General features: G+C 40.1%; 1 protein-coding gene across 5 annotated transcripts in view; it reads left to right on the top strand.

Annotated features, from left to right (window-relative positions):
* The window catches only part of LOC146368063 (rho GTPase-activating protein 12-like), a 63,587-nt gene extending 53,642 nt beyond the window's left edge, over window positions 1–9,945 (top strand). For 4 of the 5 annotated variants that reach the window (XM_084911320.1, XM_084911317.1, XM_084911318.1 and 1 more), the window contains 10 exons: window positions 1,951–2,032; window positions 4,167–4,268; window positions 5,143–5,241; window positions 5,730–5,832; window positions 6,163–6,282; window positions 6,719–6,817; window positions 7,010–7,087; window positions 7,695–7,829; window positions 8,210–8,315; window positions 8,595–9,945. In XM_084911320.1, coding sequence (XP_084767446.1) covers window positions 1,951–2,032; window positions 4,167–4,268; window positions 5,143–5,241; window positions 5,730–5,832; window positions 6,163–6,282; window positions 6,719–6,817; window positions 7,010–7,087; window positions 7,695–7,829; window positions 8,210–8,315; window positions 8,595–8,769 — 1,099 coding nt within the window. In that variant the 3' untranslated portion in view covers window positions 8,770–9,945. Of the gene's footprint in view, window positions 1–1,950; window positions 2,033–2,932; window positions 3,056–4,166; window positions 4,269–5,142; window positions 5,242–5,729; window positions 5,833–6,162; window positions 6,283–6,718; window positions 6,818–7,009; window positions 7,088–7,694; window positions 7,830–8,209; window positions 8,316–8,594 lie in introns of all 5 variants that reach the window. The other variant, XM_084911321.1, reaches the window with a different exon arrangement.
* Window positions 9,946–11,617: the final 1,672 nt, after the last annotated feature.

The following is an 11,617-nucleotide window of genomic DNA, read 5'->3' on the forward strand; positions in this document are numbered from 1 at the left end:
GTACTCGTTTAACTCGTCTCCTTTATTTTTGTTGGTGAACGACTCTGCTGTGTGTGATGATGCAATGAAGACTGTAGGAGAGACAAGTGAAATATTTTACACAGTGAAAAAAACTGAATTATTTAGTAGAACTAAACTACAGAACCAGCTAATGTTGTGACTTAACACCATTTTAGCTCTTCAGCTGATATCTCTACCACTACATCAAATAATCGTGGTCAGCCAAATCAGTCAACATTGTACATTGTCAGTGTGTAAATGTTTCATAACACCCGACGCTCCTGTTTGTCGCTTACACATTGTGCATTATGGAGGTTGGATATCACTACTCTTATTAGGTGTACATTAACCTTCTCTGCCGCCATGCCAGCAGTGCCGCAGGGGGATGATAGGACAATTGAACTATAGAGAAAACCCAACCCCAGTGAGTAATACTGACTCAGTATTATTATCAGCACAGCAGAGGGTCTTTCTTATTAGGCTAGTCCCCTCATGATTTAAAAAATAATAATAAATGCTTTTTTGCACATTTCCCTGTAAGTTGCACCAGGAATCATTGTGTTGTTAAAAATAGGCCACAATTTGTCCAAATTAATCTGCCTTCTCAAAGAGGGTCCACACTGGAAACAATTAACTTATGTATTACTTTGTGGCTGATGGTTGGTCAGACTCCAGTTGCCTAGGTAACCCTTGAAAGCATTTACCAACCCTGTAATGTCAGTCAGCGGTATCCTTTGCTCTCACTTTTTGTGAGAGGAAGTTGAATAAAGGACCTACCTGCTCAGCAGAGGTATTTTGCCCATCATTATTGAATGTTTGACGTTCTGTAGTCTCTGGACACCATGCTGCTGTTAGGACATCTCTTTGCTGTCAAATATTTCACAGCCTGTCTGTGTAGGTTCTGAGTCATCCACGGCATGGTAGTCTATCTTAGAAGCTTTTTTGAACTTCTTCCCGTATGAGTATCACAGCCTGCTATGCGACGCTGATGTAATGCGTTTAGCCCTTGCAGATGTGCTGTCATGTTTTATTTTTTTCTTTCATTTACCACATTAGGGTTTCTTTGTAATGATAAACTGAGTAACTTAAAGATTGATGCATGCTGTCATTACTTTTTTTTTATGAATTCCAAACAATGCAGCATGACACACGATACTGTTTTTCCAATATTTTGGAAATTATTTTGTTACACCACTTGAAATACAGGCTATAGACGCCATTAGAAAAAAAATAAATTAAATGGACGTAGCTTCTTTCTATGAAAAGTGAAGCAAATGTAGAAGAACCTGAACTTGCATTCTTTTTATTAGCCACAAGGAGGATAGCTAATAAAAGGCTGCAAAAAGACTTAAGATCCTATCGAAGTATACGAGAAATCGGCTCATACATTTCACCTCGGTAAACATTTTCCAGATGAGTTAATGTCCTCAGTCACTCCTCTCAGGTCATACTGAAGTCTGTTTGGTACATGCTGGTCACTCTAAGGGTCAGAAAGGACGTATCCAGGTTATACTATTTGGTTTCTGATGGGCAAGTCACTGGCCAGAGTTTCACAGTTAGACCCACCCCTTGTTCATCACATTCGCTTCAAAAGCAAGACGGCGATGCTGATGGCAACGATGCTTATCTCAAGACTTTAAAACTAGACTTCATAAACTTGTGGGTGATGTTAAAGTGACTATGTCAGTCTTTTACCCTGTCGGATGAGTAGAGGACAAAAAGATTGAAAAACAAAAAAGGAGGCAGTTAAGTACTCTCAGTAAATTAACAATAGAAATGATCCTGTGAATGTTTCTCCAGTTCAAAGGGCAGCTTTCAATTCTTTTCTGTCTTGCATGTACATGATGTAGTTGGCTCTAATCTCAGCACTTGTTTAAAGTACATGAAGTATGTTTTTTTTGTTACTATTATTATTATTATTATTATTATTATTATTTACATCCATTACAGGAAGAACTGGACTTCTTCCTGGACTGTCCTCCAAGGTTCAACGCTCCTGTTTGCCAAAGGACAGGGAGGTGGAACTAGCTGGGTGAGTGATAGAAACTTGCTGCCATTAAAAGCTGTCGTTTCGTATCAAAACAGAGCCACACACTGTTTTGTGAACATTAAAGGCCATTGAAAAGAGTTACTAATGTGGCTCTGCTGCTCTGTTGCATTGAAAGACCTCCTTCAGTGACTTTGTCATCTGAGTTCACTTTCTTACGCTTCTGACACAGCCTGTATCGAACACCGACTTTCATGATTAGATGTATGCGCAGCAGTATCCTTTTCATTATGTACAGTTCAATTTTGATTGCAGCTTTGTTAACACAGTCCATAACTTCATACATTATGGAATATTTTGGAGGTAACCTCTCCTTTTGGTGAAGTCTCACTAACTCAGTGAGGCCTGAAAAAGGTCAGTCTCAGTTGAAAGGTCGTTCTGCTTATTTATAGTGCAGGTCAGTTCCTTTGATCTGAAGGGAAGATGTAGGAGTGTTAAGAAACACTGTGTGCATTTAAGCTTTTGAATTGGATGACTATCTGGTTTCTGTTATCTCGGTCTCAAGGGCAGCCTGGCTGCTAACTGTTCCCTTACCTGTTGGATATAGTTAGCTGGTGGTTAAGAAACTCTGTGATGGGTTAAACTTCTGAATTAATTAAGCATGCCTCCTGTTAACATTTAGGTTCATCTTTTCTCCTTGTTGTCAAGTGTTGCTTCATAATCTGTATTCTGTACTTATTCCCCTGCATCTGGGGTTATTATATAAACCCCATCTCTTCAAAATTTGCACAACATTTTTCAGGCTGTTTGTTAGGTCACTGAGGGGGAGTTGAATATTCTCTCTTCTGTATGTGTCCTTTTCTTTCCATGCCTCCATCTCTTTACCTTTGGCCTCATCCTCCCATCATCCTTTTCTTTCATTCCTCCCTCCATCCCTCTGTTCAGCCATACTATCAGAGTGGCTACTTCCCTGAATTGCTCCTGTCACTGTTGAGTAACTGGAGGCCGTCAGCTAAGAAACGACCTGATGTCTCCTTTGGCTGCTCAAGGCTCAACAGAGCCTCCTCTGTATGTTCTTCCTCCTTCCTTATGCGTGCTTCCAACTCTTCCTACTTCTCTGCATGCCATCTTCCTGCTGTCTGTCATGCTCTGACTAATATTCACTGGCATGACTCAAAAAAAGGGACAATATTGCTGTCATTACTTGCTAATCTCTGGCTTGACTTGATGTATTTTTACTGTTTGAGTTGACAAACAGGATGTAGATTTAATTTAATCATAGAGTTGTTTGGTTAGAAATGGAAAACTGGGATGGAGATCTGCAGGGCATCACAATTATTGATTTCACACACAAGCAGGATTACCTTGAGTTTTAGATGTGCAAACCAATCTTTTCTGGACTGCCTTTGGTTTATGAGCTCCTGATGTGAAACGAGTGCTACAGAAAGGTGGATTTTTGTCATTTTTTTGTTTTTGTTCAGCACACAGGAAGACTACAGATCAATCACTGGAGTTACGTTTTATATGCATGTGAATTTGGATCAAATGCATGTTTTGTTTGTTTGTTTTTCTTATTGTTTTGATTTTTTTTTTTTAACTCTACTATCAAAAAGTCTCATCAGTCTCGTCAGCTGATTGGCTGAAGGGTGAAGGCACCTGGTGTGGCAAGAAAAGAAAATACTGAAGTAAAGTGTGTGCAATTACATTGAGTCCCTAGTACTGATTTAGGTGGTGACGGGCACTTTATCGTAAAGGCAGTTGGACATTTTAAATGTTATTTCTTGTCTTCCTTTGAAGGGAAGTGCATATTTAAGCCTTTGTTTTCAGCAGTAAATTAGGCAGCAGAGCACTGAGTAGGCAACTAGGACGACCACATCTAATACACTTGCAAGGAAAAAGCTGAAAATACAAGTAGTACAACTCTCCATTCATATTCACCATTAAGTGTTTGGCCTCGACTGAAACTATTCTTCTGTTTTCTTCCTCAGACTTTAAAAGCTAAGAAAACTTTACAGTTGGACAGAAACTTGACTGACGTGCGCACCATTATCATTTGACTTTTTTTTTTTTTTCTTTGATGTGAGCTGTTGCATGGTTCAACAATCAAAGAAAAAGGAGACCACTGTATATAAGCAGGCCCTCTGTTTGTTAATATGATTGTTTTTCTGTCTCTGTCCAGTTTGGAGGCGGTCAGTCGAAACCAGAGTTCACAGTGGATCTGAAGGGCGGCTCAGTGGACTGGGCTTCCAAAGACAAGTCCAGCAAGAAGCACGTTATAGAGGTGAGGGAGATCTTAAATAACATCTAGTCTTTTGCTTTTATCGCTTTTTATGAGGCGTCACTGTTTACATATCATTTTGTATTCAAAATCAAAATACAATCTATTAACTGTAGACCAAAATCTCTTGATCGCCTCTGTCATATTATACATCTGTGCAAACATTTTAAAGAACTTCAACTATTGAAAAAGCTACAGCGTTGAAATCGAAATTGTAATTTCTTTTAAACATGAGAAAGTTAGTAGCGTTATTTACAGATGAAATAAACACATTTTTTACTTGATGAACAAACGTTGAAAACATGAGAAAGGAACAAAAAGCCATCACAGACTGTTTAGAAACAAAAAAAATCCAGCACTTACTCCTGAGCTTATATTTCTGTTTATTGTATCGAAAAGCGATTGTGCATGTTGTTTAACATTAGTGCTTGGGTGTGCCATGTAAATGTGCAAGATTTGGCTATAATTTGTTTTATGATTTTCCTCTGCTGTCCCCAGTGAGTTGCTAAAGCATCTAAATACATAAATGACAAAACAAACACAGACAGTTACTGAACCAGTAACATATATGTTACTGCAGATTATGACGGCTTGCTTGATTGAAGTAAATGTTTCATATTCAGGTAGAGAAAGCATTGAGTGATGTTAATATTTCTCAGTTATGAAGTATAACAGGTTTTTCCTGGTTTAAGCTTCTCTGGTGGGTCTCACAATTTCTTATATGCAGGACATCCAGCAGTTATTGTAAAATGTTTAGAGAATAAACTATAGAAATCGCTGTGGTGGATTCGGATGTTTTGTGATTTTAGTCAGTAGTCAGTGCTGCACTCACAAACTCAAAATGTTTATGAGAAAAATGATTTGTGCCTCTCTGCAGCTGAAGACTCGTCAGGGCACAGACCTGCTGATCCAGTCAGAAAACGACAGCGTCGTCAACGATTGGTTCAAGGCGCTGCATGACACCATCAGCAACCATGTGAGCAGCAACACCTTCACTCTGTCAATATAGTTTCCATCTGTTTCAAACAGAATAAAGTCAATTTTAAATCATCTGCAGTGAGAAGATTTGTGGTTCAGCATGAAGGAATACGTCCGGGTTTGACATTGTGCGGGTGACTGATAAGAGAAACGAAGAGGACTGCTGTGTCGCAGTTACCTTTTTGCTCTGAGCACAAACTAAACAGCAGCTGCTCATTTTTACCCACTGAGGGAAAACGTTAACCAACAATAGGCTTTATGGTCTGAATGAAACGCAATTTCACATTTATGGAAAACCTACAACCACCAACTGTAAGGGAAATAAACACTTCAAAGCTACATAAAAGCAGAGTAGCGTGGAAATTAAACCGAGAAGATAGAGAGTTTATTGTTTTCTTTCCAGAGGCCAAAGAGCACCTTTTGAGACTTTTACAAGCGGTTGTATCTTATTTCCTTGTGTGTGTATTTTTTTTCTGTGTGTATTAGGCCAGTGAGTCTGATGACCCCATAGAGGCGGACATGCCCGAGTCGCCTGGTGCAGAGAAACATGACAAAGAGAAAGACCGCAGAGACTCCAAGAAAGCCAAAGGTGTGCATGCTGTTAAATGGTGCGATTCGAGAAATAAAATGTGACTAAAAATGATTGAAAGTAGCCACAAATCATCACATGCCAAATATTTACAGTAGCAGTAAATGACTAACGTGCATGACTCCTCTAACAAAGAGCAGAAGGGATACATGAGTGAAAGCACAAAGTACAACAACAAGCCTATTTGGTCAAAGGCCTCAGTAACCTCATCTGCCCTCCTTACCCTATAAAACAATAGCTTATCAGTTTCACTCCTCCAAAACATCATGGCGATCAGCGTGCTGAGACGAATGGTGGATAACACCGTCCTGTCTCATGTCTCCTCCACAGCCATGAAGCCCTCAACCAGCATGGACTCCGCCGAGCACAAGAAGACCAGGCACAAGCTGAAGAAGCTCCTGACCGGCCGTCCCACCCTTCAGACCGTCAAAGACAAGGGATACATTAAAGGTGCCAAAGAAACAACAGCAACACTCGAACTGTTTTCGGTTTCATTTCTTCTGTGGAAAGTTGAAAAGATGTTACAAGCAGCAAAGGTTTGGAAATGTAGCTGATAGATGACAGCAGTAAAGAAGCACACATCAGTGCTTTTTTAACCACCGCTTGCCGTTTAAAGTTAATTAGAGCTGTACATTTGGATGCATCACGTGAGCTTTGGTGTGTTTCTTGTTATTTATTTTACTGTTAAGACTTTTGGCTTAAGACATCAGAGTCCAGTTTTCACACATAAATCAGGAATTTATGATTCATTTTCGCCTTCTGTACCTTAACCTCTAATAAAAACTAAAAGCACTGAAGTACCAGAGAAAGTCTAGTGTTGAGATCTGAAAGCAAACCAGTGTGTTTGGTCTGTTTTATGACCGTTCCTTATTTTCTGTGTCTCCAGATCAGGTGTTTGGCTGTGCTCTTTCCAGTTTGTGTCAAAGGGAGAACACCACAGTGCCGAACTTTGTCAAAATGTGCATTGACAATGTGGAGAACAACGGTGAGTAACTTTGCTGTTAAGGGAAAATCATTCTAGTCTCCGTTTTCCTGCCTGTCATAAAAGAAAGGTGAGGCTTACTGCCTACTGAAATAAGGTGCGACTGTCGTCTCCTTTTAGCTGATTGTGCTTTTCTGCTACTCAGACTTTAAGGTTAATTTACAGATATTGATAAACTGGTGTTGATCCCTGCAGGTCTGTCGGTAGACGGGCTGTACAGAGTTAGCGGGAACCTGGCAGTCATACAGAAACTCCGCTTTGCTGTCAATCACGGTAAGTGTCCTTTGAAACTGCCTCTGCCATTAATTGCAACGATACCACTGAAGTGAATAATGGAGTAAAAATGAAAAGTAAAGCCGAAAAATATTCAAAACGTACTTTTTTTGTAATAATAATCAGTTAAAGAGCTTTTAACACGATTTTAAAAACACGATTTGATGTGTGATACATCACCTATTTATGGCACAACACTTTACAAAGCATTAAATATTCTTTTTTTATTTACTTTACATTTTTTAAAGTAAATATTTCTTTAAAGTCATGTTAAATATTGTCAAAGTTCTACATTAGGAGTACAGCAGGTAATCTGGTAATCCCTATGAGCCAAACGGAGCTCATTTTCACATTTTTTTTCAACCCTATGATTTTTATGGTGTTGATGTTCCAAGCACACAGCTCTCTAGAAGCTCCATTGACCTTTTGCTCAAACCAACCAGACAAAAGCTAAACAGAAAGGAAGAGAAAGCTAAAACTGCTTCATTCAGGTCATAGATGAACATAATATTTTACATACAGTGTTCTACAAGATATTTTGACTTGAATTCCTTTCTTTTATTCTCAATAAGATACTTAAGTGGTGTTCACATGTATTTGTCACCAGATGAGAAGGTGAATCTGTCAGACGGGAAGTGGGAGGACATCCACGTGACCACAGGAGCCCTGAAGATGTTCTTCAGAGAGCTGCCGGAGCCCCTCTTCACCTACAGTCTCTTCCACGACTTTGTCAGCGCCATCAGTATGTGTCTGTGTATCTGTAAATAAATGCAGTGTCACTGTAGTATCCCTTAAGTGGAATCCTGTTAACTTTTTAAACAGCTGGTTCACAGCACCCAAACAGCAAAGACCCAAACTCAGTCAAGGACTACAGCTCCTGGGTTTTTATCCAGGGACTCATCTGTATTTACTGTAAGGGTCTGTAAAGACAGGCAGGGTCAGCTGCAGTCGCCAAACCTCTCTCTGAAAACGCTTTAAAAATGAGTGTCAGTGAACTGAAGTGCACTTTTTCTCATCATTGTCTCACTGAAAGTAAAGATATGTGTTGGATGTTGTACTGGTGAGCTGGTGTAACTTTGTGATGGATCCAGACTTTGATGGATTTTGTCTTTTGTTCTGCAGAAATATCTGACCACAAGCATCGAGTTCAGTCGATCAAAGAGCTGGTCAGACAGCTGCCCAAACCCAACCACGACACCATGCAGGCTCTCTTCAAACACCTCAGGAAGTAAGAGCAGCACACCGTGTTATTGATTTTTCCCTGATTGATTTTTCCCCTCCTAGAAAAACAGAAGTTAAATATTAAAAAAAAATCATATTCAATCATAAGAGGGCTTCATTCTCAACATGAGCAAACTCAAAGGTGTTAAATAATGGAAGAAAATAAAAAAGATTGACCTACTTGATGACTGCTCAGTTAATTAACAAATGAGTACTGATCACTCTTTGGCTTCCATATTACCTTGCACGGTAAATAACTGACAATGGGTTTATTTATTTTTTCCAGAGTGATTGACTACGGCGAGGAGAACCGTATGACGACCCAGAGCGTCGCCATCGTATTCGGCCCCACGCTGCTGCGGCCTGAAACGGAGACGCTGAACATGGCGGTCCACATGGTGTATCAGAACCAGATTGTAGAGCTTATACTGCTAGAGTACGAGAGCATTTTTGGAAGGTAGATGCCACAGGATGAGCTTCTCTCTCTTTTTTTTTTTTTTCTTTTCCTCTCCCAGTGCAGAGCTCTTCCTAACCCAGCGTGGCAGGCCCGGCTCGGGTCGACCCGGCCCAGCCTCACCCTGCCCCGGTCTGGGCCAGCTTATCCTGAACTCTTACCAACCTGGCTTCTCTGGTCGCTGACTTCTCCGATCTTCAAAATCTTAGACCAACAAAGCCAACCGAAAATATACAATGAAAACATCCATAACTATCGACCAAAAAGTTTGGACTCTTTGCGCTTTTCAGTCTCGTTTTCTCCCGCAGCTGTATTTGTGCCACTTTACTGCAAAGGTGGCGTCCTTCTGTCCTATCACTGGATTCCTAAAACTATTATTACTTACTGGGCCAAGCAAGCCTGAACTACTGCACAGACTGACGGGGGCCAAAGGAGCAGCAGCAGGTCCAGTAGGCTGTATTTACAGATGAGGCAGCAGTATTGGGGGTTTATGATGCTGGATGCAGCTTGTATGTACTGTACTGTAAATCTCATTACCTGTATAGTCACTCCTGTATGAACCACACTGAGGAACCAACAGAAGGAAACCAAACTGTGGACTCTTTACCCTCGGACAGAAAAGGTGAAACATGCTGACGCTGGAACAAGAAGAGGAGGGAAGAATATTTTTTGTTGTTGTTTTTTTATTTTGTTTGTTTAGTTTTTCTTTTTTTTACATTTAGTTTAAGTGGATCGTTCCCCCTCTCTTTGAATCTGCTTCTCTGTATTTTCTTGCTGAGAAACAGGACCAGGGTCCTCTGAACACATAAAGGTTGTCGCCTCCGGTATTGCATCTGCACGCCACCTTCTTAGTTTTTAGAACAAATCTAACAGTGGGCAGAACATCATCTTGGGGGGGACAAAACAAATTAACGATATTGTACAGTGTTTGTGCGTGTGCATGTGAGTGGGGAGGGTGGATGGATTCATGAATGAATGAATTAAATAGCAATATATTGTAAAAATAGTAAATATAAGTACGCCTGGAGTGTTAAAAATATATATGATGCAAGGGAGAAATCACTATTGTGTGATCATTGTGTAACCAACAGACCTGAGAAATAAAATTATGAACTGGGATGTGGAGGTTTACCTTTGAGTCAGTACTGTTGGCGTCTAACTGAATTAAAGACCTTAAATAAGAGATACTCTAAAGCTTCATTCTTTGTTGATTTTGCACTTGTTCATGCATTTTAGTGACCACTGATATCACCGCATCACAACACAGAAGGCTGGGTAGGACCATTTTTTTAAAACTCAGCAGCAGATGGACATGGCCATTGTGACATCATCAGCTGGTTATTAAATACTCTAGTTGAGGATTTTCAGTATTCCTATTTTGCTGTTTGGATCTGTGAGTGAGAAACTGAAAACTGTGCATGCTCATAATCATCTACCTGTCGGTTACAACCCCGATCCAGAAAGGCTGGAATGCTCTTTAAAATGGGAATAACAACAGGTCACATGTTTATAACTGTGTAGCATCCTAGCTTCTTTTAGTGATCGGTAAACATCTGGGAACTGTGGAGACCAGCTGACCTTTGGGAGAGGAATGGTGTCCTATTCTTGTCTGACAGGTAGTCAACAGTCCTCAGTCACTCCGTCAAATATTTGGTTTCATGATGGTTTCAGATTTTGTTCAGCTGATGAAAGGTCTGGACTGCAGATACCCAGACTCCTCTATATGAAGTCATGCTGTTGTAATAGAGGTGCAGTATGTGGTTTAGCATTAACTTTGTGAAGTATAAAAGCCTCTCCCTGAAAAAGACATCTGGATGAGAGCATATATTTCTTTAAAATGTACAGCAGTGTTTGTGTCTCGCAAGATGTGTAAGCTGCCAATTCCACTAATATATGCACCCCATCCTCTTTTGGACCAAGAGCTGAGAACCCTCGTCCCTCATCTTCACTCAAGAAAGTGCAGCATCCATGAATTGTAAGAATTTGAAATTTTGGTTTGTTTGGGGTTTTTTTTGTTTTGTTTTGTTTTTCTGACCACAGAACAGTTTTCCACTTTGCCACACGTCCATTTCAAATGATTTTCAAATGTCCACGGAAGATAGCGGTGGGATCATATTCACATATAGCTTCTTTTTCTTCATGGTAAAGCTCGAAACTTCTTTTTTGGTGGCACAATAAACTGTCTTTACCCCTGTCCTCCCACTTCCCTCATAGTTTCTGGAGGATTTCCTGAAACACGCACCGATTTCCATGACACACTCATGCTTGTTTTTATGCACTGGGGCTCGAGGGTCCAAAGATCCATTTTGCATCTCCTTGCTCAAAGAGATTTCCCCAGATTCTCTAAATCTTTGGATGATATGTCGTATAGATGATGAGATGTTCAAACTCGCCACATTTTTTTTGAGGAGCATTGTTCTGAAGCTTTTCCATAATTTGTAGATCCATTTTTGGTGGAATGATGGGTGTCATTATCATTATTGTAATGTTCGAAGTTTAAACATTACAAGTCATTGCATTCAGCTCTTATTTACATTTCACACAAGATCCTTTTTTTTTTTTTTTTGGAATTGGGGTTGTACCAGTTAAGCCTGTCATGAGGCACACCTACCCGGCTTTGTCCTTTTTTACTCTAATGTAGACTATAATTTGCAAAATAAATGACATGTTGCATTAAATAAGACTTAAAACTTGGAATAAAAACCATACACTCATCAGGAAATTGTTTCCTGAGCACTCAGATCAATGAAGTCAAAGGGTCGTTTTCCCAGTAGGCTTCTATCCAATCAGCCTTTTGGCTCTGCCCCCTGCAGGCCATTAGAAAAACTGCAGGGTTAAGACGCTTCCACATCAGA

Source organism: Perissodus microlepis, chromosome 18 (assembly GCF_051167445.1).
Source record: "Perissodus microlepis isolate ML-2025 ecotype Zambia chromosome 18, ASM5116744v1, whole genome shotgun sequence".
Taxonomy (NCBI): Eukaryota; Metazoa; Chordata; class Actinopteri; order Cichliformes; family Cichlidae; genus Perissodus; species Perissodus microlepis.